The sequence below is a fragment of the Chenopodium album genome, chromosome 17 (genome assembly GCF_948465745.1).
Source record: "Chenopodium album chromosome 17, dcCheAlbu1.1, whole genome shotgun sequence".
In the NCBI taxonomy this organism is placed as follows: Eukaryota; Viridiplantae; Streptophyta; class Magnoliopsida; order Caryophyllales; family Amaranthaceae; genus Chenopodium; species Chenopodium album.
Window position 1 is genome coordinate 39,684,123 of NC_137850.1, and position 27,932 is coordinate 39,712,054.

Here is a 27,932-nt window from a genome sequence, read left to right on the forward strand (position 1 = left end):
ATTACTCAAGTCAGTTATATACAAACTATGAGGCCTTAATTAGGCATAACTATAGGCTACAAATAAGGAACTAATTGATAGCCCTTTGACTATAATATATACAATATAATTACAAAAGATTATTTACATAATCTATCAGTTGCACAAAATCTGGTGATTTATCATGGAGTGAAGTATAAGAGTGGGTACTCAACTTTGGCAAAAGTTGCAGATTGGGTACTCAACTTTCATTTGTTGCACTTAGAGTACTAAACTTTGTACTAAACCTATTTACCTGTTGTAGCCGGTTATTAACAGTTAATAATTGCAAAAAAAAAAAAAAATCCATTGCCTTGAAATCTATGAAGAGCAATAATTGTCAGAATACATTTTCAACTAGCAAACTGAGCATTGCAACTGTATTTCAAAAAATGTAGCCGTTACAAATGAAATAGCTGAGCCCAAATAACATTTAAGGGTGCTTCTGAACTTTGGTTACTCCATAGCTTGGTTTCTGAAATTTTTCCTCAAAAAATAGTGCTTCTGCTGGGTGAATCTGCAAGTATTAGTAAGAAGAAAGACCAATTACACAGTCACCATGTCAAGATTAAGTTCAGGTTTTAGCTCAAGCCCTAGGAGGTGTCACTGTGGTTTGCTTGTGTCAAGGACAAGGGCTTGGACAAAGGACAACCCTGGAAGAAGATTCCTTGCATGTCCAGATTATGATGCACACACTAAAAGAAGAGGGTGTAAGTTTTTCAAGTGGACAGATGTTATGAAGCACCAACAGATTGGCAGACTGAAGTTATATTGGGTTTGGTGGAGGAAAAGGAGATGTTGAAACATGAGATGGTGGCCATGAGGAAGTAGCTTTGTGAAGCTAATCAATATGCAAGGAAGATGAAGGCACAAAACACCTTGATGAAGTTCAAAAGGGGTGTAAGAGTGAATTTGAGTTGCCAAGTGTGGGGCATTATTGTAGCTGCAGCTATTGTGATTTACTTTTATTTTAGGCAAGGCAAAATGTAAGCAGTTGTAGGTAGTATGGTACCTTAGTTGTTGTTACTGGTTTTTCTCTTCCTTGCTAGGTCCCGTAAGTTCAAAATGTACTCAGATGATGCTATTTGGCAAAGGAAATGAATAAAATTTGTTCTATTAACCTACCTGCAATGCTTGTGATGTTATAGTTGTTGGTTCATGCTGGCTTTGTTGTGATGAAGGGGGGTATTCTTGACTCAAAAAATACACAGTCTGCTTCCCATCATAGTTAGAGTAAAATGCCCTTTCAACAGGTTGTCTTGGTGTAGGAACAGGATTTTGATGGTTGTAGCTACCCTGCAGCAGCAAAAAATGGTTAATACATGAATGCAAAAATAATGACAAACAATTAAAAATTATAATTTTTCTTACTGTTGCAACTTTCTGAAACCCATTTGGGTAAGTGTAGATCCCCACTCCCCTCATATGCATGGGTAGTTGAGGTTCACCTGTTGCTGCAGTTGCTGAAGTGGAGTTGACATTGCTTCTGGTGTTGCTTCTGCAATCTGCAGCAACATTTTTGCAGCCCCTTGCATTATGACCAGTTTACCAATAAACCATCATCAGTACAGGTCACTTGATCGGAATTTTCCCTCCAATTAGTACTCTCCCAAAGTTTAGTACCCAAATTGCCACTTCTGAAAGTTGAGTCCCTTATTTGCAACTTTTACCAAAGTTTAGTACCCACTATTATACTTAACTCATGTATCATGTGTTTGGCTTCTACGGGATATTCGAATGACTACAAGATTTTTCTGCCTGTCGCATTGGTAAAGTACCTCGAAATTGGGTTGCTCTTGTTCATTAGTTGGGTGTGCGCGTTAGACAACGTCATTTTCGTTTTGGTCCCTTTTTTTTGGTGCTTTGTTTGGTTTCTTTGATAGGCCTTCTTGTCAAATTAAAAAAAATAAAAATTTACATGTTGATTTGTAAAAAGACTAAAAACAAAAATTGTGCTCATATTATTACCTCTAAAATCCCCAAAATACCCTCATTTTACTCATAATGTGAAATTGGGCATTTGATTCCATAATAGTAAGAGTTTTTCTTTCTCTCTAAGTCCCAAAGGAATACAAGAATAAAACAGTCCACTGAGAGATTGAAATTGGAAGAAGTTTCTTGTTGATTATGGCTATGGAGGCACCTTGGCTGCAGGAATTATTGGCGACTACCTCTGTTTTCTCTGAATCTGAGGTTTTTTTTCTTCCTAACGCTCTCTTTATTCCATCTTTAGCAATTCTCTTTCACTCCTGTTTGTTTTTTTTTTTTTTTTATCAATTTCTGTCTTTTTTCATCATTTGTAACTTTTGATTTTCACTATCTTGAGTAATTTAGCTAATTACTTTCTGGGTTGAACAAACCCATTTCATTTTGCTACAATTCTGTGAAATTGGCATTTTTTTTTTTTCCTGTTGCTAATTTGCTATCTGTTTGTAGTTATTTTTTTTCTGAGTATTGATTGTTGAGAGTCATTTGGTATTATTTTATTTAATTCTGTGAAAAAAAAATATGCATTCGTATGGGTTTGTATTGAATTTTTTTTTTTTTTTTTTTTTTTTTTTTTGGGGGGGGGGGGGGGGGTGGGGGTGGATTGGTAATATCATGATTTGGGTGAAACTTTGGAAATTCCCATGTTTTTGTAGATTATAAGGAACCCCACATGTAATGAACTGATTAGGAAGGTAAGACAAATATGGTTTAGCAACTTAAAGGTTTTAAACTTCCTCCGTTTCAATTTAATTGCAACATAGGGAAAGGAACAAGATTTTAGGACATTATGTGACGAGGAGAAAGATAAAAACTTCCTTTAAAAGAAAATGTTGCAACTTGCAATTAATATGGAATGATTAAGTGTGTTATAGCTAGATCTGGCAAATGGGTCATTCGGGTCGGGTCATTTCGGGTCGGCTAACATTTGGGTCGGGTATGAGTCAAGTCGCGTCTATTCGGGTTTCGGGTCAGGAATCGGGTCAATTTTTGGGTCAAGTACATTCGGGTCATATTCGGGCCAGGTCGGGTCAAAATCTGGTCGGGTCATGTTCGAGTTGTTTCATTTGTGAATCAAGCTCAAATCAATAATTTTATACGTAGTATATATTTTGTTATTGTTATAACAAACACTACCAATTCAGTTTATGACCTTATCTACGATTAAAGATGAACAATTTGAGTTATTTGTGGTACAAGACATTTTAAGTTCAATTATCAAGTAATTTTAGTTCAGGACATTTCGGGTATCGGGTTTGTTCGGGTCAATTTCGGGTATCGGGTCTGTTCGGGTCAATTTCAGGTCGAGTCAACTTTGGGTCGGGTCAGTTCGGATGTCGGGTCAGGATCAGGTCAACTCCATTTTCGGGTCGGGTATGGGTCGGGTCCATTTCGGGTCATCGGGTCTAGGTCAGGATTGCCAGGTCTAGTTATAGCTAGGGTGTTGCCTATTATTACTTTGAGCATCTTCTCTAATTCACTCTTATGCAAAATTTGGCATTTGCATGGCAAGTTTTCAAACAGAAAACACCTACCTATTGCAACTGTTAGCCTTAGAGTTTGGCATATGTGATGTTACATGAGAGAATGGTGGATATTTAGGTATGATTTGGTGGCACATAGATTATGATATGGGAACTATCGCAAAACTCTAGCTTCGTGATTATGATAATTATAGTATTACACGAGTTTATAAGGAAAATGTAAAGAAGCCAGAGTAATTCCTGTAGTGTTGGCCTTTCTACAGCCAGCCATTGAGCTAATGAAATGGGATAAGGTTGCCATTATTGAACTTTAGCGGTATCTTGTTGGTGCTAGAAGCCTAAATCTGTTGTATGGATTTCTAATTATCTTGGCTATCCCATCTATAGCATAATAGTTGTCATTCTGTAGATATGGCGAAAGGTTGGCTGATAGATTCAATAACATAGGCAAAATTAGATCTAGATAAAGGTCAAATTTATTTGGTAAACCCCAACATCGAAAGTGAGACCATTATTCAGATTGGGAATAAAGGAGAGCAAAACATATCATGTTTTAGCTTTAATTAATTAGGGTGGTTTAAGATTTTCTCTCTGTCCACTACCTGCAGTATTTTGCATCCATTGCTCATGTGTCTAGAGCACTTTTGCAACTGTAGACTAATGTGCTTTATCTGTAAGACTGTAACTTATTTGGTTTCCTTAAATTGCTCATTAGCCTGCCTTGTGTGGAAATTTGATATGATTTTAGTCTTGAAATCCCACTATAATCATTGTTTTTACTTCACCTTCAACGTAACCTGCTAAACACTGCATGAACTGCTTCACAAAAATGCACCTGGATAATCAGCACAGGACTCTCACTGAATCATTACATAAAACCTTTTATGGTGAATCACTCAGCATTTTGTTACAAAAGATACCAATGCATTCAATGTCTTTGAGCTCTCTTGGATCCTTTTACAACAAGTTGTATATCGTCAATAAAATGAATAGGTCAAAATAGCATGAGAATGGGTCAAATCAGCATTGAGCTGTTCATGCAAATTGATTTTGCATATTTTTTTATTCTTCAATATTCAACTACTGCCTCCATCCCAAGGTGTTGTCCATGATTTCACAAGTACTTGGAGTGTATAAGATTAATCCATAATGTATAAGTATAAGAAATGATGAAAGTTGATTTGATGAATATGTATATGTTAACCAGAGGTTGTGATCACTAATTTGGTGCCGATAATAACATTTATCTGTTTGGCGTTTGGCCTCCTGTAGTGCAGCTCTCCTTGTGTTTCAATGTTTGTGGAAGCTTGGGGCTGAACAGATTATTGCTATCACTTTGCAGATTGCAGAGATGGAGAATTTATTCAGGCAAGTAAGAAAAGAGGCGTTGACTCAAGAATTTTATCAAGACCTTGCAATAAGTTTCAGGTAATTTGGGCAAGCTTCAATCCTGTATTGCGCTTTCAACTCAGCATTGAAGCTGTAATAAAACTTTTCCTTATAGGGGCTATTAATATGGATTGATTATCTTCTTGTTTGTTCTTTACATCTGCAGTTCCTCTACTTGTCGCATCGGAAAACCATCCATAAGTTGGCAACAGGCAGAATTCCAACTATTATTCTTATTTTCTTTATTCCGTTATTAACTTAATGCATATTTCAATCTTATGAATTTTGTTCTGTGCTACACTGCTACCATGACACTTTTGCAGGTGCATAATTGGTTCCAAGATAAACAGAAGGGTACATTTTCGGTTATAAATACACCTATGTCAACATTGTCAAGTAAAGCACCTGAGACTTCAATGGTACTTAAAGGTAAAATAACTGTATTTAACATAAAACAGGATAATAGATGTAAATAACTGTAAGTACTATAAATTGTGTGCAATCTATATCTACGCTTAATATTGTCAATTCATTAATATCTTTTCAAATAATCATGAATTGTACACAGGTGGAACAGCTTCAGAAGTTGCAGACTTGGCTTTTGAGGCTAAATCTTCAAGAGATAATGCATGGTGAGCAGTGAACATTCATATAACCCTTAAAAATATTTTTGTTTTTCTTTTATGTAAGACTCACTACATTTTTCTAGTCTTTACTTGAGGACCTTAGGTTTGGTTTAACTAAACTCTGCAAAATACATGTTGATGCTGGCTTTCTGAGCATTTAAATTATCTCGGTGTCTACTAAAGTTTGCAGATTACCTGGATATTGTGTCTTTATAACATGCTTACAAATATTCTTACTAAATACTACTCCCTCCGTTCCTAAAAAATGGTTATGTTGGTCATTTTGGGTGTTCTTTTATTTTTTTTCGGTTATGTTACAATCATTTTCTAGATTTTTTTTTTGTGTACACATTTTCCCTCATAACTACCTACTCCCAAAGTAACTATTACCATTTACTAAAATATTTATCTACTCCCTAAGCAACTATTCTTATTTACAAAAATATTTACCTACTCCCAACGTAAATATTCTTCTTTCCAACGTTGAATTAATGCCTTAATACTTTATTTATGTGACATCTAATCATTGTTTTTCACTATCTTATTTTCCTTAATAACCGCGTAAATTCACCTACGTAACAATCTTTCAGGAATAGAGGGAGTATTGCTAATTCATGGTGGAACCCTAATGATGTTTTGCTGAGTAAAAACCTGTTTGAAATTCATTAATTGTAACGTTATCTTTATTAATTGATAAAAGTTTTTCATTTATTTGAGAATGAACTTTTTACTGTTTCCTGGTGATTTGAGATTGAATGAGCATAGTGGTGGGATGATATTGGAAAATTTTTTATTTTCTAGTTCCAGATATAGTGTATGTCTACTTATAGAAGCTGTTCAAGTGTCAATATCAAAATATGAAACATTTCTTGATTATAGGCATAGCTGAAGCTTTCATTGTTGGGGATTGTAATAGTTGAATTCGAATGAACTGAGCATGCAAAATTTTGCGTAAGCCAAACTCTGTTATTGATACATCATCTCCTCAAGCTTGATCAAGTTTTGTTAACATGCAATCCTTCTTCTTTGTAGACAAAGCTATCGAGCATTTACTATAAGTTAATAGATACATAACAAAAGGACACAATACAGAACCCTAGGGAATAAAAAAAAAAAAAATGAAATTTAAATTAAGGTAATGAATATATCACAAATCTATGGTGCAATTTTCATGTCCTGCTCACAGGCACTATCTTTATTCTCCTAATTTCCAAATGCTTCGAACCTTCTCTCTCTTCCCTGTTCTCTAACTGGCCCTTACGTAGTTAGCCTGGGTTCCTGTTTTAAAATTCAAAGTAAGAATTGAAAGACCTATGTACTCATAAATTCATATGAGGAGTACAAATTTTGACTTTTGAATGTTTGGTTAATTGCTCTTTTTCATTATTTTATTTTCTGTCCCTTCTTTCCTGTTTAACAATTTCAGCATCTTCACAGCTACCCGCTGCTTGTGAATAAATCAAATATTTCTTGTTAGTGCTTCACGGCCAACATTATCTGATACTGCACAATTTAGATCTTGAAAAATATTTTAGAGAGAGGGGGAGAGAGCCGACATACTAATCAGTTATCACCCATCACTAAATTGTTTCTAAGCCTTTGTTTATTTGTTTTATGGGAGAATAAAATTGTATTTTTGGCTATCCTTTAAAAGTTTTTTCAAATTAGTTTTTTGGGTAAAAAAAAGCTTGTCATTCTTTTGTTATATGATGATTAACCAAACTGGTAAAATCTGTTATGGAAAAAAGAAAGAAATAAAAGTACATGCTAATCAGTTCATTACATGCCACTATGCCAGGTATGATGTCGGTACATTTCTCAACTACAGAGTTCTATGTTCTGGCGAACTTGTAAGCTCCTAGTGTAATGCTTCTCTCATTTGGATTATAAACATGCCCTTTACATGGATTTTTTTTGTTTGTCTTTTTCCCTCTCTTCCCCCCTTCATTTATTTTTTGGTTTTTTACTTTGAATTTGGCTCAATGTGTTCTTTTGCTAAGATATGCTCTACATCATCAGAGGGAAACACTAGACCATCTGGATGATGGTTACATATCATGGGAGAAACATGGGAAAAGTGGAAGCTTTTTCATGAACCTTTAAATCTTTAATGGAAAAATGTAAATTAATTGCTCTGTTCTAATGCTTTTACATTTTATACCATGTAGGTATACAATGTTCATTGTCTCTCTTTAATTGTTTCTTCATATAGGAGCTTCAAACTTTTAGTCGTTTTAACTTCCAAAAACATAGTAACCAGTGTATACGTCCATGGTCCATCTACTGGTATAAGATTGAGAGACTGCCTATGCTTATTCTTTTTTTCCTGGCTGATTCTTTTTTTGTTCTTTTTTAAAAAAATTCAAATGCAATAAAAAGAAAGATACCAGGTAGGTATCCCCTATTCTCGAGGGTTGATCCTAATGCATCCTGGCTCATCCTATATAGCCTGCCTACATTTCTTTTCTTTTTCCACACTGGCTCTTCTTTTTTATTTATTTATTTTTTTTTATCAATTTGGATGCATAATTGTGCTGTGCTATTTGTTATTGGCTTCTGAAATGAAGTGTCTGATTTACAGTATGCTGATTGTCTGATGTATCTTTCTCATCTTGGCCCTGGCCCCTAGGTGCTATTGAGTGTGAGATGCGATAGCTTGTATGTCAACTTGTCAAGATTGTGTTCATCATAGATTGTATTCATCATACGAAAGATTAGATGCTGGCCACAGGGTAGTTAGACCAAATATAAAGAAATGATATTGTTTGTTTGATTCTGATTTTACAATTGTTGCTGGTAAATCGAATGAACTTCAGTCAATTTTCCCTTGTTAACTAGCAGATTAATTTTGGAGGACAACTCATGAAATGTAGTTTATAGTGTAATAAGGAACATTTGATTGATGAAGCCAAACTCTGTTCTTTTTGTTCTATCCATTTTAGTCCGTGTTCTATTTTTGGCCTTCCCTCTACCATGTTAACCCTTGAACCTCACAATAGTTACACCTTATCCATACATTCTCTCTTTATTCATTTTTTTTTTCTTACACCCAAATTTTTACAATCTCTCTCTTATTTATCCTACTTTATCTAACACCCACTCACCTTCTTCAATATTTTCTTAAATTTTGTACCTACAATAATTTGAACTTAAAATAACAGAGGGAGTAAATTGCTGATAGTTTCTTCTAGTTGGAATGAATTGAAAATGTGACTTGTATTATGTTTACTTTCCCTGCCCATCTCTTGTTTACTCATTATTCATCTATGCAAGTGAAAATTTTTAAAGCAGCACAGATACCAATGTTTTATCATCTAAAACAGGAAGCTCGTGTCAGAGTTGCGGGTTTTGGGGTCTCCCATGATGAATGGGTGAATGTAAAAATTGGAGTGCGTGAACGTTCAATCCCTCTAGAACCTTCAGAGTGCCATAAAATTAAGGTTGGCGACCTTGTGCTGTGCTATCAGGTATTATTGTTGTGCTGTTGTCCCTACTTTCTCATCCCCTTGAAAGAGGAAATTTTTAACCATTTGTACATGTTTGAAATATTCCTTCCATTCTAAGATATCACAAAGTAATATTGCATTAGTTAGTTGAAAGTTGAAACCAACAAAAGATATTGAGTGATAATTAGTTATAGAGGGAATTCTTTTTAGAGTTTAATTTAGTAATTAGATCTTCTTTAGAGTGATAGAGGTTCTTTGTCAACGACGACTGCTGGAGATTAAATCATTGGTATGTGCAGTCAACCACTCAACCCAACCACATTAGATGCTCTTAGCTGGCTTAATCAACCAGTAATTATTAGGATTTAAAATTATTTTCATAGTAATTACAAATGTGGACTGATTAGAATCTTTGCTTACAACGACTGCAATTTCAAACTTAAAAGTCACAAACTTTATTTTGATAATGATCAATTTCTGCGCACTAAGATCACATGAGGACTTCAAGTACTCTGCAATGTGTTTATCTTTTTTCCTATTGGATTCTTCTAGGAAAGACTGGATTATGCTGTATATGTTGATGCACATGTCATGGAAATCCAAAGGCTGTTGCATGACATAAAGGGATGTCGATGCATCTTTGTGGTTCGATTTGATGATGATAAGACTGAGGTAAGTGAATGCCTCAACTACATAATATTGAATTTTTTGTGGCATATATTATACTCGGAAGTATTAAGTTCCGTCTCTCTTATGGCAGGAAAAGGTCCAGCTGAGCAAGATATGCTGCAGGCCAAAGTAAAAGTCTGCATTGAAATTAGCTGTGCCGGAACTAGAAATTACAAGTGAGACATCAACATTTCCCATGTAACAATAGGGGCAGGTTGCTATTTGGTGCATCAACCGGTAACACCATTCGCTGTATAAAGTAGAATTGATATCCTTTGTGATATAATCAAACTGGAAAACAAGCTTAATGCTTTTAATCTTATGGAGAATGCTTACTGTTTAATCAATCAGGTGGTTCAATTAATGGCTATTTGGAATGCCTATATTTGAACGCGTTAGCACCATCAAATTATAAGAAAGCTTTCATGGATGCTTTGTCTCCATTGATCCTTTAATGGCCCATTTGGTAGCTATCAATTAATTGTGGTAATATAAATGAATTTTAAGAATAATTTAGTACGAAGTATATGAAAAACAACCTTAAAGGCTATAATCACCATTGAAACACAATCCCATTTCCCAAGCTTGTGTTTTCTTCATGTTTTTCCCTCAAGATGGTATTAGGTAAGAATGAAAGTATACAGAAAAATAGACAAATCGGAGGATCATCTTTAGTAATAATGGGAAATAAATGAACATTGGTCTTTTGCCCTCAAGTTTACATACAAATTCATTTCAATTACCATTGCTTACAACCAATTACTAAATAGGCTGTAAGGATATTGCATTGGACTTGGTCACTTGTTGGATGCATTGTACAAAGCTAGACGTATGAATTACCATGCACAAAAATATACAAAAGGCCTGAAAAGTGTGACTCGAGACTCAAGAGAACAAGCAATAACCACTGGATATACCATCACCTTTTGCAAAGAGACGGAGAACGGTCTACGACAACTTCACCAATTTGCTCTATGGTACAATGTAGTCATACAGATAACTAGCTACTACGAGACCTCTACAAAATGAGAACCCTTTCACGGGCTCACAAGAATTTATATACTCTTGAATAACACTTGATTGTAAGTGCATAATAAGCAATTATGCATGTCATCGACAATTTTAGGGATCAATAGAACATGCAATAGATACTAAATATACAATCACCTTTTGCAAAGAGATGGAGAACGGCCTACAAAAGGATAACTTTACCAATTTGTTGTTTCATACATACAGATAACTAGCTACTTGGAGAACCTGTACAAAATGAGAACCCTTCCAAGGGCTCGCGATAATCTCTATATTCTTGAATTAACTTGATTGTGATTGTGTTACCCATCAAAATGTCTACTCTTAATTGATTAGTTAGGCGGTTAGCATCAGTTTAATAAGGATCCTTATCATTGCAGCCTCACGAAACTGTCCTACCATAACAAAGGGTAGAAATGTACAAGTTTTTATCCCACTTTTCCTGCCAAAATCCGAAGAAAAAAAGAGGATTCAATTTTCCATGGCCTGAATAAGTTGACGATGGCAAATGCGTTAGAAAATTGTTAGAAATTCAAATAACCTTACCTTAACATGGGTGGAAGGGAAAGTGGATGTTCGAAGAGTCTCTTGAGATTGATCCCTCCTTATTCGTCTAGGAATACTAAGAGCAAAAGCAGACTGGTCTGGAGTTCCTGCAGCAGCTGTGATACGATACCCTTCTTCCCATCTCTTGTGTATACCTTCACTAGGGTAGAGAAAATCTAATTCGACAACCTGGATAAAATACAAAGCCTAAGGATAACACCACAAGAGATGGTACACAAACTACTCAGTAACACATAAAGCACATAGCTGAAATACGACAAACACCTGTCTTATATATAATGAACAACGAGACATTACAATTCCCCATCTACTTCCAGCTGTTGCCATGGAGGTAATATAGAAGCCTTCTCTCCACTTCTTAGCAATCCACTTGTATGGAAATGAATCGCTGACTTTATATGATTGCTGTGAGTATTGGGTTCCTAGATTCCGCAATTACACAGATAACATCAGAGGCACAAACAAACAAACAATCATATTCTAGAATTAAGAGAAGTAGGTCTAAACCTTTTGACATAACAATCAATGACTGTCCAGATCTCGTTCCTGCAGCTGCAGAAATAAAATAATTCTTCTCCCACATCTCCATTATCCAATCCTTTGAAGGGGGTAAAAACAGATCCATCAGCAACACAGAAGTCGCAAAATATTAAAGAGTAGCTAGAAGATGCCAATATAAGTTAATGCAAGCCATATCTTCTATGGCAGATTCAGATAAATTACTTTACTAACTATGCAGAAACCCTACAAGGTAAATAGCAAAATGAAATGCATTCAAATAGGTTCAACAACTGAGTAAAAGGTATATAGCATGATGCAGGAATATGAATACATGGAGATATGTTCTTGCACCATGAAGTATCAATGTATTCATAGTAGAAATTTGTCCACAGTCAAGGTTCATATAAGGGATTATCTTTTCCCAGGGGAAATAAAGAAGTAGAGTTGGTACATCATAAAGCGCCACTAATACAGTTATACTATACAATGTAATGAACCAATTTTTATACATCCTTTCAATGACATAGCAACAGCAATTCAGTTATAGATCCTTCCATCTAGCATTCTAGCAGGTCCTTTTTAAAGATCAGTAAAGGCAATAATTATGCATGTACCTTGTTGAAGAAAACTGGAGAGCGTGAATAAACTTGAGCGCTAAATCCACTACCAGAATCCATGATAAGGGCCCACAGATTATCACTTGATGTCAAACTAGTGATAAACATACCATCATTATATCCTTTCTCAATATGGGAGTCGACCCTCGCATCTGCAACATTATAGTGATACCTACAATATAATATGACAATGAAAAGCTCACCCTCTAAAAAGACACATAAATAAACATGCACAAGAGAAGGGACAAACAAAAATTACGAGTGTGTGTGTGTCCAAGTTAGCATGTGTGCACGAATTAGATTCATATTGCATACAAAAATGACAAAACATTCAAATAGTTACAGAAAATTACAGCAGTCACAGAAAACGAAATGCTATTGTGCGTGAAATAAATAAGGTCCAATGAAGACAAACGAAATATCAATCTTCTAAGATAACATCTGATTCCATGTAACCAAACTGATAGCGTCAATAAAGCTTGCACAAATTCAATGATTGAGGCAAGAAAAGCAATAATACCATATGATTTCAACATTCTTCAAATGAAAAGAACACACATGGAAAGTGCTACAACATACCTTTGCTTCAGAGGGCGTCGAGGATCATAAACACTGATCCACTGCACTGCAGGCTTCCCCAACCGAACTTTCTTTTTGACCTGTTCATCTTCATCCTCATCCTCATTGTCAATAGTAAGCCGACCTCTTTTTTGACCAGCCTGACACTGAAACCACAAAATAAATATTACAATATAACTTAAACAATCTGATCACGCGTTGGATGACAAACTCAATGCCAAGGGTAAAAAAAAATACCTTTTGTGCACCATCAATATTTATTGGCCTCGCATAAGGTTTGGAATCAACAATCTTGTCAAAGAGAGAAATATATTTTGCATAATTGGGGTCCTCATCAAAATTCAAATTCACTACATGCTCAAGAAATTCTTGGAATGGCTTTGGACATGAAGAACAAATCCCTTCTAGAGATGTTGCCATTTTCTTCTTGCAGACGAGAAAATTCTTATTGTCTCCCTGTGATGAAATTAACTGATTAAAAGTGGCCTGGGAATAACTAAATACATCATATTCCTCTGACATCCAGACCTGAAAACCTTGCCATGGGAGAAAACCGCGGATGAGGAAAATAAGGGTATAAGCCAGAGATTCTAGATCATCTCTTCTGCTGCTAGTTCTCCCCAAATGAGCATGGACACTAGCATATCGGACAGTTCCCCTGTAAGGTTTAAATAGGACAATGAAATTGCAGAGAGTGGAAATTGAGTGAGCTATTAACTTGGATACAGAAATTTTTTTTAAAAAAAAAAAAAAAATCAAGTTTTCCAGCCTAAACACATCTGGCCTCTGGTCATACCCAACATGTAGACCTCTAGAATTTTGCCATTTTGTTGCTACAACAGATAGAACTCCCAAGTGTCAACATAAACAAAATGAACAAAAAAAAAAAGATAGAAGATGAACATTGATCCACATGATTCATAACTAATAGCAAACCTAATCCAAGATCTGCAAGAAATAACTTCTTCTCATCAGGTGTCCCTGGAGGACCCAGCAGAAAATTCTCAGGCTTCACATCTCCATGGACATAACTGCCAGTCAAAGAAGATGAAAACTCAGAACAAAGCACCATGGTCACCTTGAAAATCATTACTTAATCAAGCCGCCAAGGAATATCATTAAGACGAGTTCCAAGACTGAAATATGAAGCAGCCTGTATACTGTAATGAAGAACCACATACTTAAATCCAATTTGAACTTTCACCATTTATGGTGCATATTAGAGTATGCAAAAGAAATAGGCTTCCACAAATTCTTGTTATTTTATACCCATGAAATCAAAATCAATGCGTGGAAAAAACACAGAAACAAATAAGAGAGAGGGGGTATTTATGAGCAAGAAACATATGCAAGATTGAGAAAAAGAAGGTATATATATATACAAACAAAAAAAAAAAAAATAGAATGATCAAACTTCATCCACTATATTGAGAAATAAAACTCTTATCATACCACAGTTTAACAGAGAAGTAAAAACATTGTCTATGAAGCACATAAACCCAAATAAATAAGTTGCTAAAATTCTCACCCTTTGCTGTGGATGTTTTTCAATATAGAAATTGCTTCAACCGCAATGCATGCAATCATAGAAGTTGGCACTCTGATCCAACACAGCTAGTCAATATATATTTTAACAAACACAAGTTAATACGTAGTTTAAATGAAACAACAATAGTAAGGTCTCACGTTTGGCTCTTATTATTCCAAGTATCCCATAGACTAGGTCCAAGCATATCCATAACCTGATAATACCATAAAAAAGAAACCATCAGAAACCTTGAAAGTACAATGCAAACACAAGATGTAACCTAGCAAGTAGAAGTAAAATACACACCATGATGTAGTAGTCACCTTGAGATCCCTTGTAATGTACTCGTGGTACACCATGGCTTCCACTCAGTTTACTGTTAAACAAATAAAGCATAACAAATTCAGACGCTGAAGAAAGAACAGATATTAAACTACAAAAGAAAACAACAGGAAGATACAATGCATACTTGTACACCTGCCACTCAACCGGAGGACCATTAAGACATCCTTTGCTATATTTGCGTTCAAACTTCAAGGCTACCTACAACCCAACTTTAGTGTTACTGTAACAAGTTGATATCACATAAAGAAAAACATAATGTAACGAAATAGACAGCGTACCTCCACAGCATCAGGGCCTTTGTGCATATCTGCAATAGAAGACACTCGGCGACCAACATAAACTTGACCAAATCCCCCCTTTCCCAGCTTTTTTTCAACCTTGTATTTCGGGGAGCCACCAACCTGAACCTGTACAGAATGCAGAAACCACATCAAGATAACTTAAAATTCGAAACCCACAATTATAATGTGTTCAACATAGGGCAACCCTCAAAATCAATTGAAAATAGTCTTATACTCCGTTACTTGCAATAGTTTACATATATTGCCAAAATCCACAAACTAAATATGGCCTATCAAACCAGAATATGCTGAATGAAATTCCAATTAGTGATAAGAAACCTACTTCAATTACCAAGCACCTATATTCCAATAAAATAAATAATTTCCGCCTTTAATTACTTCGAATTCTTACTGAAATCATAACAGATACTCCGTATATCATTATCATCTATGGTTTAAAACACACAAAATGTTAATCAGAACCCTGTAATCATTTGCAACATTCTAAATTCCATTCCAACCACCCCTCCTTCAATCTAAGAAGTATCAATCAACCAAACCATTTCATAGATATACACAAAACAAATTTAGCTTCAAATTTACGCCACAACAACAACAAAGCCTTAAACCCAAAATGATTTGGGCCGGCTAACATGAATCGTCATATGGAACCGTCCAAAAAAAAAAACGCCAATTCTAAAAAAAAAATCAAAAATAAAAAGAAAAGAAGAAGAAGAAGACGAGAAATTTATACCTCTTTAGGCACAACATCCATACAATCATCGTATTCAAAAGCATCACTTCCCTCACTATCAAACATTCTCTCTCCTAAGTCCTAACCCTGAACTGAACTACCACCAACTAGAACAACGACAACCACCGCAACTGACACCCGTCCTTCAACCACCGCCGCAACTGACACCTGTACTTCGACTACCGCCGGCGATGAAAATCACCGCCGCAGATAACACCGGTGCTCCAATCACCGCCGGGTCTCTTCCACAAATTGTCGCCGGAAAAACTTCAACTTACAAACGAAGTTGAAATATGACAACCAAAACCACCAAACTCGCCGGAAAACAAAAAACTCCGATGATCCGCCGGCGATACTATCGGAAAAATGAAATGCCAGCGAAAATTCCGACGTTGCAAGCCGAAAATCGCTGTTAATTTGGATTTTGAGTAGGAAGATGGTGGATTTAGAAGCAGAAATTGAAGAAAAAATTTAGGGTTTTTGATAAATTGGGGATTTTTTTTAGAAGTGAAAGAGAGAACAAAGGTTGGCGCAGGTAATAAAAATAAAAAAGAAGCGGTAAATAATTATAATTTAGCTCGAAAAATATAAAAAACGTAATTTTCGTGAATTGTATCGGAAAATATGGACCGTTGGTGAAGGGCGGGATTTAGATTAAGGCGGGAAAAATAAAATGTTTGGAGGAAAGTGTACAGGGGAAGGAATGTAAAAGTGTATAGGGGAAGGAAATGCAAGGTAATTAGATAATTGTAGAGGGAAGATCCGAAGATGGTAAATTTTCAATTTTTCAATGTAAAATTATGTTTTGTTTTGTTTTGTCAAATCAACTTGCTTGAAATTTTTTTTTTTTTTTTTTTTTTAATCTTACATTATTTTATTTACTAAGTATTCCACATGATTATTTGGATTTTTAGATACTCCTATCTTAAATGAAATTTCTTGAACAAGGATCATCATAAGCGATTTGAAGGACTTATCCTAAGTTCAAAAATTTTCAAATAAGAATCATTTTGAACATGAGAAAATTCTTACATTATGACTATGTTGTACAAAATGTAGAGTTGATACTTCATTAATATAAAGTCTCTTGTTAATTAATACGGGGTAATATCAATTCAATGGAACATTAAAGTATTAGGGTTCGTTTGGCATCACTGTGGTATTCTGTTTTTTGGTTTTTTATTTTTTAAAATCATATGATATATGTCCTATAATGAATTAAAAATTAGTCAAACTTATTAAGAACATGATAATTTTGAAAACTGACAATAAAAAAGTGAAAACACCTTTTTCTTGTTTCCTATTTTTGGTTTTTTGTTTCAAAAAAATTTGAAAACGGTAAACAAAAAACAATGTCAAACAAGCCCTTGAGTTTTGTTTTTACTACGTATTTTTTTTTTAAAGTGTGTCCTCTTAACATTATTCAAAGCAAAATCACAAATTACACCCTCATAAATCATAATCAATAATCAAAGCTAAAACTTATCATATCGAATAGTCATCACCAGAAAAACTGGCTAATGAATCTTGGTGTTTCAATTCATGTGAAGATATTTTGGTTATTGAAATATCTCGAAAGTGAAATTGACATGAAATTAAATGGTTATTTCATTCTTGTAAAAAAATTGTAATTGGGTGGAGGATTTCTACCCTAGGATTGTGACATATGAGGAATATATTTTTGGAGAAGGAAACTAAAAGTAGTGAGAAAAACCAAATTAAAAGTAGTGAGGACTAATTTTTATTTATTTATTATTTTACCTTAGCCGGTGTGTTTGTTTTTTGACCCCGACGATTACAAACTCTTGGTTAATATTTCAGAGTACCAATTCGACATTGGACTTTCAATTGATCATAAACACATAGAAAAAACTGCTTTAACTTTTAAAGTTATTGTTTACTATAGTATTCATGCAAAGCTTTTAATAAATGTGGTTTAATGGTTGATATTTAATCCGTTAAACAAAACATGGTTTGAGTTTGATTCCATCATTACTCTTGTACTACCTCCGTTAAATATTATGTGCAACTTTAGAATATTTTATATCTCACAAATAATACCTTAAAGGCCTAAAGTTGTACATAACATTTAACGGAGACAACATTTAATATTACATCTCTTTTCAATTGTGTTTCTCTTTTTTTGTCAAATTCCTCTACATATTTTAACACCTACTCAACCACATTCTTAATCATATTCATTCCTTTATTAATTTTGGGTCATGTTCCACCTTGTTTTGTGCCTGTTTTTAAGCATGTACATTACAACTCTACTCTTGAGTATTCACTTGATTTAAGGCCTGTTCTGATTGACTGAATTGAACTTAACTTATTGGAACTGAATGAATATTTCACGAGAGAAGGAAATTAAGTTAAGAACCGAATAGAACTGAACTTATCGGAGCTGAACTGCACTGAAGTGAAATGAACTAAAAATAAGCTGAAGAGAACAAACCCTTACTAGTCACATTTAGCACCACCTTCCTTGCGATCTTAACCTGGATCCTTCCATAGTTGCATGTGCCTGATAGATATTATATGATTATTATAATATTTGTCGCAGAGTAGGATATATTTGTATATATTTGTGATATAGTTTGTATTCTTATCGTACTAGGTTTCCTAACAAGATTAGGACTAGTATTGTAACTCTATATATATTATTCAATGGTACACACTCCAACCCAAGGAGTTTTCCCGAAATCTAACATGGTATCACAGCCTAGATTTTTTAGAGTTCCACAAAATTAATTTTTTCTAAAATATCCGATCCTCTCTTTTCTTCCGCATACTCTAATCTTTCGTGGTATTTTCATCACCTAAATTGCTACTATTTTTTTTCTTTTGGGCCACTTGCTGTAACATTAACTTTCCTTTGTCTTTAGCCTTATTTTGGTTTTCTGTGACGTTTTGTTTCGGCATACTTAGTAATGGCCAAGGATGATGACCCACAAACCACACCTCCTCCTCCTCCACCCTCCAACGACTACCACCCTGCTAATTCCATTAGCAATATCAAGAATGAGGTTCCGGAAATTCTTGATCGTGATAAAGGGAATTATGGTAGTTGGGTTGAACTCTTTGAGATTCATTGTCATTCCTGCAATGTTATCGACCATATAGATCCAAAATCACCTCGTCCTACGGACCTTACCTCGGCGCAGTGGAACCGCCTTGACTCAATTGTGAAAAAGTGGATTTATAATACAATTTCTGCTGACTTACGAAGCACGGTGTTGTACAAGAATGCTACGGCACAAGAAACTTGGGATAGGCTCGCAAATATTTTTCAAGATAACGGTGAAATTCGTGCTATTTACCTTGAAAATCAATTTAACAATCTTTTTGTTGAGAATTTTCCAGACGTGTCTTCTTACTGTCAGAAATTGAAGGAACTCAAAGATCAGCTCGCTAATGTTGGTCAACCGGTCTCCGAAAGAACTTTGGTTCTCCGTCTTTGTGCAGGTTTAATTGACTCAGACTATGATGGAGTGGCTCAATCCATCACTCAAATTCGCCCTCTTCCCGGTTTTGATGAAGCAAGGTCGAGGATTTTGCTAGAAGAGTCAAGAAAATCGGCCAAAGAGAACTCCGGGCAAGCCTTTGTTGCGCAAGCTAACAACACCACCACCACCACCGGGGCTGCCGCCGCCCAACAGCAGCAACCACCGCATCAGCACGGCAGGGGTGGTGGTGGCAGTGGTCGTGGCAGCAAGGGGAGGGGAGGCAAGGCAAAAGGGAAAGGCAGGGGGCGTGGCCAATCCCAGCAGCCACAAACGGCCCAAGCCCAATCCATTCCCTCCAACCAATCAGGCCCGAATCAGCAGCAATTGTGGGCAAGTTTTCAGCAATGGGCTCAGCAAGCTACTTGGGCCAGGCCACCTGCTCCTTTTCCAGTTCAGCAGCAACAATCAATTCTTGGTCAGCCCAGACCCCAGCAAGCACACGTGGCCCAATACGGGCAGCCCATGACACCGACGGAATTGGCATCCTCTTTCTCCACGATGACTCTTCCAAATCCCGACAATCAGTGGTACGTGGATTCGGGTGCAACATCTCACATGACAAATAACGCTGGTAATCTCTTACCCTTGTTTAATTTAAGCACTAAAAATCATATTTTAGTTGGTAATGGTCATCGTATTCCAGTAACAGGTTATGGTCATGGCACCCTTCCCCATACTAAAACACCTCTTGTCCTTCGTGATGTCCTCCTAGCACCTCAACTCATAAAGAACCTTATTTCAGTCCGTAAATTTACCTCTGATAATTCAGTGTCTATTGAGTTTGATCCTTTTGGTTTTTCTGTGAAGGATCTTCGTACGGGGAACATAATAACGAGATGTGATAGTTCGGGAGACCTATATCCAGTCAGACCCACCAAGTCCACTCCGTCAACCTGTCTTGCTACTTCCCTCAATGCGGTTTCACCATCCACTTGGCATAGTCGTCTAGGACACCTTGGAGCTCAAGTTTTTAGCTATCTTAAGTCTAAAAATCATATTTATTGTAATAAGGAGCATGACTCCACACTTTGCAATTCATGTCAATTAGGAAAACATACTCGACTTCCCTTTGATAATTCTAATAATGCTACAGTTTGTGCTTTTGATATTATACATGCCGATTTATGGACATCTCCTATTCGTAGTGCTCAAGGTCACAAATATTATCTAGTCTTATTAGATGATCATACTCACTTTGTGTGGACAATTCCTTTACAATACAAATCTCAAGCTTTTCAATCCTTTATCAATTTCCGAAAATATGTTGAAACCCAATTTGAACGTAAAATTAAATGCTTTCAATGTGATCATGGTAGGGAATTTGATAATGACCCTTTTAAGCAAAATTGTATTGACCATGGGATGCTTTTTCGCTTCTCTTGTCCACACACATCTTCCCAAAATGGCAAAGCCGAACGTATGATTCGCACTCTTAATAATATTAAGCGTACAATTCTCTTTCATGCGTCTCTCCCCCCCTCGTATTGGTTTTATGCTCTTGAAACAGCCACTTATCTCCTAAATATTTTGCCAACCAAAGCTCTTAAAAACAATACTCCTGCTCTTGCCTTGTTTGGAACAACTCCTTCGTATGATCACATCCGTGTCTTTGGGTGTCTTTGTTTTCCTAATGTGTCTGCCACAGCTCCACATAAATTATCCCCTCGATCAACACCATGTGTGTTTTTGGGTTATCCTATTGACCATAGAGGGTATAGGTGTCTTGATCTCACCACCAATAAAATCATCATCTCGCGCCATGTCATTTTTGATGAAACCGTCTTCCCTTTTCGGAATTTAGCTAATTTCCGTAGCAATGACTACGATTTTTTGGTGGATGATGATTCCCCATCACCTGATTTGTTGCGTCCTCATTTGCATAGCCCACAACAAATCCCAGCCCATAATAGCGGCCCACCATCTCCTTCATCTCCAAGTTGTGGCTCACAAACCACACTTCAACATCGAAGCCCAACTGCAACCTCTATCAGCCCCTTACTAAACACGCATACCCCTTCACACCAGGCCACACCGCAGCCCGGCTGCGGAAGCCCACCTACTGCCGCGGCTAGCCCGCGAACACCACTGTCCAGCCCACATTCGACCAACAGCCCAAATTCTTCTACTCCAGTTTATACCCCACCACCCTTGCGTGGTGTACCCCCCATACAACCTACTCGGCCACCACCTCCATCTCCCCGAGTTACCCGTAGTCAACGGGGAATTTTTAAGCCTAACCCGAAATATTGTAACCTCACCGTTCAACCTTCGGGTCCCCAGCTTCAAAAATCGCCTCTTCCAAAGTCCTATAAACAAGCTTTACATGACCATAATTGGAATGCGGCGATGAATGATGAATATAGTGCTTTAATTAAAACAGGGACATGGGAATTGGTGCCTAGGCCTGCGGGGGTGAATATTGTTAATTGTATGTGGCTCTTTAAGCATAAATACAAGTCTAATGGTGACCTTGAAAGGCACAAAGCTCGTCTTGTATGTGATGGCAGGTCGCAGGAAATTGGTGTGGATTGTGATGAGACTTTCAGTCCGGTAGTTAAACCGGCCACTATTCGTACTGTTCTCAGCTTAGCTTTGGCTAAAAAGTGGTCAATACATCAATTAGATGTCAAAAATGCCTTTTTACATGGTGACTTACAGGAAACTGTTTATATGCATCAACCTCCGGGTTTTCTTGATCAGAGAGCGCCCAACCACGTCTGTCGTCTTCGCAAGGCTCTCTATGGTTTAAAGCAAGCTCCTAGAGCTTGGTACCAACGCTTTGCAAATTTTCTTATTAAGTTGGGGTTTGTCATTGCTAAGAGTGACACTTCTCTCTTCACTTTCCGACAGGGTGATGATATGGCATATTTGCTTCTTTATGTTGATGATATTATATTAGCTACCTCATCTGACAGGTTGCGTGCATGGATTATATCTCAGTTACAAACTGAGTTTCCTATGACTGATTTGGGTCCCTTGAGTTATTTTTTGGGTATTGCAGTAACCCGAAAATCATCTTATTTGCTACTTTCACAGGAAAAGTATGCACAGGAGATTTTAGAGCGTGCAGGTATGGCCTCTTGTAAACCTGCAGCCACTCCAGTTGACATTAAGTCCAAACTTAGTGCAGATGCAGGGCCACCTTTAGTGGAGATGGATATACATTTTGTTCGAGAAAAGGTTGCTTTGGGAGAAGTTCGGGTTTTGCATGTTCCTTCTAGATATCAGTTTGCAGACATTTTCACTAAAGGCCTACCACGAGATTTATTTCTGGATTTTAGGTCCAGTCTTAGCGTACGCCCTCCTCCCGCTACGACTGCGGGGGTGTGATAGATATTATATGATTATTATAATATTTGTCGCAGAGTAGGATATATTTGTATATATTTGTGATATAGTTTGTATTCTTATCGTACTAGGTTTCCTAACAAGATTAGGACTAGTATTGTAACTCTATATATATTATTCAATGGTACACACTCCAACCCAAGGAGTTTTCCCGAAATCTAACAGTGCCAAATCCACTTTCACGAAGGAACTTACTTATCATAGAAATAGCATGATTAATAGGATTTAGCAGAACAATCAATAATTCAATATTATCATCCTTAGAATATTACTCAAGTAATTATCTTGTAATGATTTAGCATAATCCATGTCAAAAATAAAATAAAAAAACTACATATATACTTCGTAGTTTTTATTTATTGATGAACACAATCATTATATAGTTAAAACTTAAAAGCTGCTGAGTTGTGTAATAAAACTTCACAAATCTATCATTTGGTATTTTGGTTTCAAAATTAACAATCTAAAAATGTTCCAACATACACTAGGTTGAACTTTTTGATGGGCTTTAGCTTTAAGTTTGGACTTCCATAGGGCCCAATCAGAAGCTAAAATGATTGAGAATGTGTCTGTGTGGCCCAAACTCCAATGGCCCAATGTAAGTAAAACTCATGCATTCTTAGTTTCTCACATTCAAAACACTCACTAATTATAGAATTCAATTATAATTTTTCATGTATGTGAGTAACTAAGTTTAACAAAAAAAAAAAAGGAAATAAATTAACGAAATGAATGTTTTTGAACTGAACTAATACGAATTTAATTAATACGTTGGAACATAATAGAGTTGTACTTAATTGAAATTCTTAAAAATAAGTCCAAAATAGTAGGGTCCGACAAGGTTGCTATTCAGAGTTTATAACATGCATGTAAGTTTTGTACAATATCATTTTGGAACACCAATCTCTCCCTCTTTTCATCTTCTCGTTACATATTTAGAATTGATATGATAAATTCTCTATTAAAAAAAATTCATGTGATATATATATAATTGTTATAACTTTGTCTACCTTTAGTAAATTACATATATATCGAATTACGTAGTATATTGTATAAAATTAATTAGTTACCTAATACGAAACTAAAGATATTAATTGACAAATATACATGCACATTGAAGGCCAAACAAAATACCGACTGAAAGATAGATCTTTAAGGGTCATATGGGGACAATAGGGTATCACTTCTATGGTTGAAATTTTAGGAACTCTATACTCATATAGTCATACAATCATACCAGAACATATTCCTTTATTAGCTTTTGCCCTATCTTTTTATCTTGATTGTGAAAAATCTCCTTCATCATTACAATAGCTCAATTAAAGGTAGGCATGGGCCGTGCCGGCAAGTGGCGACACGGCCCGGCATGACACAACGGCCCACTTGTGGGCCGTGCTGTGAACAAAAAAATTAAAATTCGACAGGGGTACGGCGGGCGGCAAGGTCGTCGGCCCGTGGGTCGGCACGCCGGCACGGCTCACCAGCCCGGAACGTGGCATGGCCCGTGCCATATAGCTGTTGGAACTAGCCGTTAGTTCCCAACAGCCATAAACTACTAGATTTCCAACGGAAATCTCCAAAATTCCCACCCAAAAATCCCTATAAATACCCCATTTGGTCCTCCCAAAATTTTCACAATTCAACAACATAAATTATTTATATAAACTTAATTAAATTAAAGTTGTTCAAAAAATATATATATTAACATTAACATAAACATTAATTAATAAAATTATTTATATAAACTTAAGTTGTTGAAAATATATATATATATATATATATATATATATATATATATATATATATATATATATATATATATCTATTTTTTTTATACATATATATTAAAAAAAATAAATAAATAAAAAATTCGGGTTGGCCCGCAGTCAGGCCCGCCAGACACGTGGGCCGGGATGTGCCGTGAGCTGGGATGCGCCAAAATTTGGCACGACCCGCCGATAAGCCGGCATGGCACGGCCTGACACGAGCCCCACCCAGGCACGGCACGATGCCCGTGTTTAAGCTCAATAAATATGAGGGTTTTTCTAGAAAGGTTAACCTATATTCGAGAGGAGTTTAAAAAATTCATGATACATTGTTCATATGTGTTTCTAGATATGTTTTTTAATTTTTCATCATATCATATCGACTCATACATTCCACTGAAAAAATCAAGATACATGTATATTATCAACCCTTAAATCTTACAAAGTACGTAGACCCTCAACCTAACTTTCACTCACCATATAGGTTTATAGAGCACACACCACTTCACCCCAATCTAAAAACATATCTACACATACACCATGCATCAAAATAAAAACAAACTATTTAAAAATCTTATAATCTCTACTTTCATACACCTATTCAATCCGCAACATAATCTAATGACTACATTATTAGATGTCTTTAAAATTGTTGCTACCTTTGTAAAAAGCTAATAGTACAGAAAAACTTGTGTGAACCTGGTTCACAATAATATTATTGTGGACCCGAAATTTTACACGTGCATCACTGGCTTTGTATTGAATATAGTGACCCTAATATTAAATGTAGTAATCTTAATTTTAACATAGTAACCTTTAATGAAATTTGTGTGATTTTTAATATTGTTGCAAACCTGAAATATGACGTTATGATCCTAATTTTAATCTAGCGGCCTATATTATTCATACTGACCGGTATTTTAAAATTTTCATTAAAATAAATTAACCTTATGACCTTTATAAAAACACAATCACTTTTATTTTAACAAAATGACCATTATTTTAAAATAGTGACTTTTTTTTAATTAATAAAATGACTATAGTAACTCTACTATAAAGTGGTCTACAATAAATTAATGTGAACCAGGTCTATTTAAGAGTTTGTACTACTAATAAATTCCAATAATTCCGATATAGATATGAATGTTAGAGATATGAGATAGATATATTTTCCGTAGATATCATTAAGAGAATAATATATTTAGGTTTATTTATATTAAAATATTATTCAGAGAATATCTTTAGGATTTATGATTATGCTAGTATATATTTTAGGAATATTGTTTCCTATCTTATGAGCTTAGGTTTTGTATAAATACTCTACTTATCGATGAATAATAATCAAGCAATACAAGCCATTCTATTCTCTCTTCTCCCTAATTTAGCATGGTATCAGAGCAGGTTAAATCTTGGGGTTTTTCATAAAAATTTTCTCCCTACCGGGGGTTAGAAATTAAACCCACCGGTGAGATGAACCTTTAGCCAAAATTACCATTTTTTTTTTTACATAGTTTATTCCGTTGTGCAAGTTAGTGTTGGTGCAAAGTTTGAGTTGATGAGATTAAGTTGCTGGTGTGTGTCATGGTGTGGATCCTCCGAAATGAATATTGGGGGCGGCATACATGAGTTTTTCAAAAAAAAAAAAAAAAAAAAAGAAAACTTGGCTCTCTTGTGTCATGAGACAAGATATATTGGATCTCCTTGTGCCGTGAGACAAGGTTCATGTGTTGGTTCTCCTTGTGCCGTGAGACAAGGGTTTTAAATGTTTTGAGTGTGGTTTACTCTAAAAAAAAAAACCAATAAGAGATTTGAGTGTGGTTTTCTCGAAATGACTATTAAGAGATTTGAGTGTGGTTTACTCTGAAAAACCAATATTTGGTTGGAGCTTGGTTTTGCTCTGGAAAAACCAAAAATTGTTATATTTGCAGGTTTGAAAAGAGTGACGTTCCTGCTTGATCGATGATTGATGGGTTCGAAAAGATAAACGTTCTCATCATTGAAAAAGAAAAAAAAGAAAAAAAAAATGAAGGCGACATCAACTGAGTAGTGCAACTCGATCGACTTCAACAAAGTGAAGAATTTTCAATCGCAACGTTCGTGTTATTGCCATTACGATTGCGAGAGGGTGTTAGAGATATGAGATGGATATATTTTCCGTAGATATCATTAAGAGAATAATAAATTTAGGTTTATTTATGTTAAGATATTATTTAGAGAATATCTTTAGGATTTATGATTATGCTACTATATTTTTTAGAAATATTGTTTCCTATCTTATGAGCTTAAATTTTGAATAAACACTCAACTTATTGATGAATAATAATCAAACAATACAAGTCATTCTATTCTCTCTTCTCCCTAATTTGGCAATGAATGTGTGATTGCCACCTTAAAACACAAAATTGATGTTGCAATGGTATACATAGTTGTCATAGGGTATTTACTATTCATTGTATAGGCCCCTTACTACAATTATTTCCAAGTTCTTTGGCTAGATACCTAAAGTTCTTCTCCTTTTTATTTTATTTAATTTTTTCCTTTGATATAAACGTTACATGAAATAAATCAATAGTTTCGTCTAAAAGTATGAAAACGATTAAAGCATCTTTTTTTCATGAAAAAAAGCTTAAGGTCATCTCAATACTTTTTTTTTTTTTTTTTTGAAACAAAGGTCATCTCAATACTTTAATAATGCTTAAACTCTGTTTGGCTGCATTTGTGAGATTTTTTTATTTTTTATTTTTAAAAAATTATTTGGATTTTTTATTTTTTGGTGGGAAATTGTGGTTTGTTTGTGGACACGATGCAATTTCTTTTACCTTGCTAGGTTTTATTAGAGAAAAAAAGCCTAGATATATGTTATTTTCTGTTACTATGTCACATTCTCTATTTCTCTTTCTATTACATGCAGTAAAAATGTTGACTTTAATAAAAAGTTGTATCATATCATAGTACTTTGGTAGGTTACTAATTTAAACTTTTAAATCACATTCAACTATTTCAATAAAAAAATGTTTCATCATGTGTTTTTTCAACAATCATATATGTCGGTTATTGAAGGGTTCGAGGTTAATTTATACTCCATAATGAGCGTCTAATTATGCATTTATTTATTTATTTTGGTGCAGAGAGAGTCATATATATAAGAACAAATGATGTACATAAGAACAAATGATGTACATATAGGGCCTATTCTCTTCAACTTATTTTCAGATCAGTTTAATTCTACTCAACTCCAATAAGTTCTGTTCAGTTCAGTTCAGTTCTTGATTGCCTTCTCTTATAAAATATTCAGTTCAGTTCATCTCAACTCCAATAAATTCAGTTCAGTTCAGCTCAGCTCTAATAAATTCAGTTCAATTCAGCTCAGTTCAGTCAATCAGAACAGGCCCATATAATATGATTTCATGTATTGAATATTATCCTGACCCTCAAGACTTGAGCCAACTAAATATTTTTTTTTAGGAAACCAACTATGTAAGGTACTTGATTA

The 27,932-nt window shown here is 35.4% G+C and overlaps 3 protein-coding genes across 4 annotated transcripts; 2 read left to right on the top strand and 1 right to left on the bottom strand.

The window, feature by feature from the left end:
• Positions 1-1,986: 1,986 nt before the first annotated feature.
• Positions 1,987-9,965, top strand: LOC145587944 (protein SAWADEE HOMEODOMAIN HOMOLOG 1-like). Of its 2 annotated transcripts, none has more exons than XM_081644588.1 (9): positions 1,987-2,211; positions 4,761-4,916; positions 5,044-5,089; positions 5,201-5,306; positions 5,446-5,509; positions 7,302-7,353; positions 8,827-8,970; positions 9,502-9,621; positions 9,710-9,965. In XM_081644588.1, the coding sequence occupies exons 2-9, from the start codon at positions 4,840-4,842 to the stop codon at positions 9,749-9,751; spliced, it is 651 nt and encodes a 216-aa protein (XP_081500714.1). In that variant the 5' UTR covers positions 1,987-2,211; positions 4,761-4,839; the 3' UTR covers positions 9,752-9,965. The 2 variants fall into 2 exon arrangements, with proteins under 2 accessions (XP_081500714.1, XP_081500713.1); XM_081644587.1 differs by having other exon boundaries at positions 1,992-2,211; positions 4,831-4,916.
• A 670-nt stretch (positions 9,966-10,635) lies between these two features.
• On the bottom strand, positions 10,636-16,338 carry LOC145587945 (casein kinase 1-like protein HD16). Its single transcript, XM_081644589.1, has 15 exons — positions 15,820-16,338; positions 15,063-15,191; positions 14,909-14,982; positions 14,746-14,815; positions 14,598-14,653; positions 14,440-14,511; positions 13,848-13,942; positions 13,440-13,744; positions 13,149-13,367; positions 12,912-13,057; positions 12,330-12,504; positions 11,722-11,812; positions 11,479-11,636; positions 11,194-11,382; positions 10,636-11,089 (listed from the first exon to the last, which is right to left on the bottom strand). The coding sequence occupies exons 1-15, from the start codon at positions 15,883-15,885 to the stop codon at positions 11,030-11,032; spliced, it is 1,905 nt and encodes a 634-aa protein (XP_081500715.1). The 5' UTR covers positions 15,886-16,338; the 3' UTR covers positions 10,636-11,029.
• A 2,411-nt stretch (positions 16,339-18,749) lies between these two features.
• On the top strand, positions 18,750-19,380 carry LOC145588950 (uncharacterized). Its single transcript, XM_081645534.1, has 2 exons — positions 18,750-19,247; positions 19,300-19,380. The coding sequence occupies exons 1-2, from the start codon at positions 18,750-18,752 to the stop codon at positions 19,378-19,380; spliced, it is 579 nt and encodes a 192-aa protein (XP_081501660.1).
• The last annotated feature ends 8,552 nt before the right edge of the window (positions 19,381-27,932 follow it).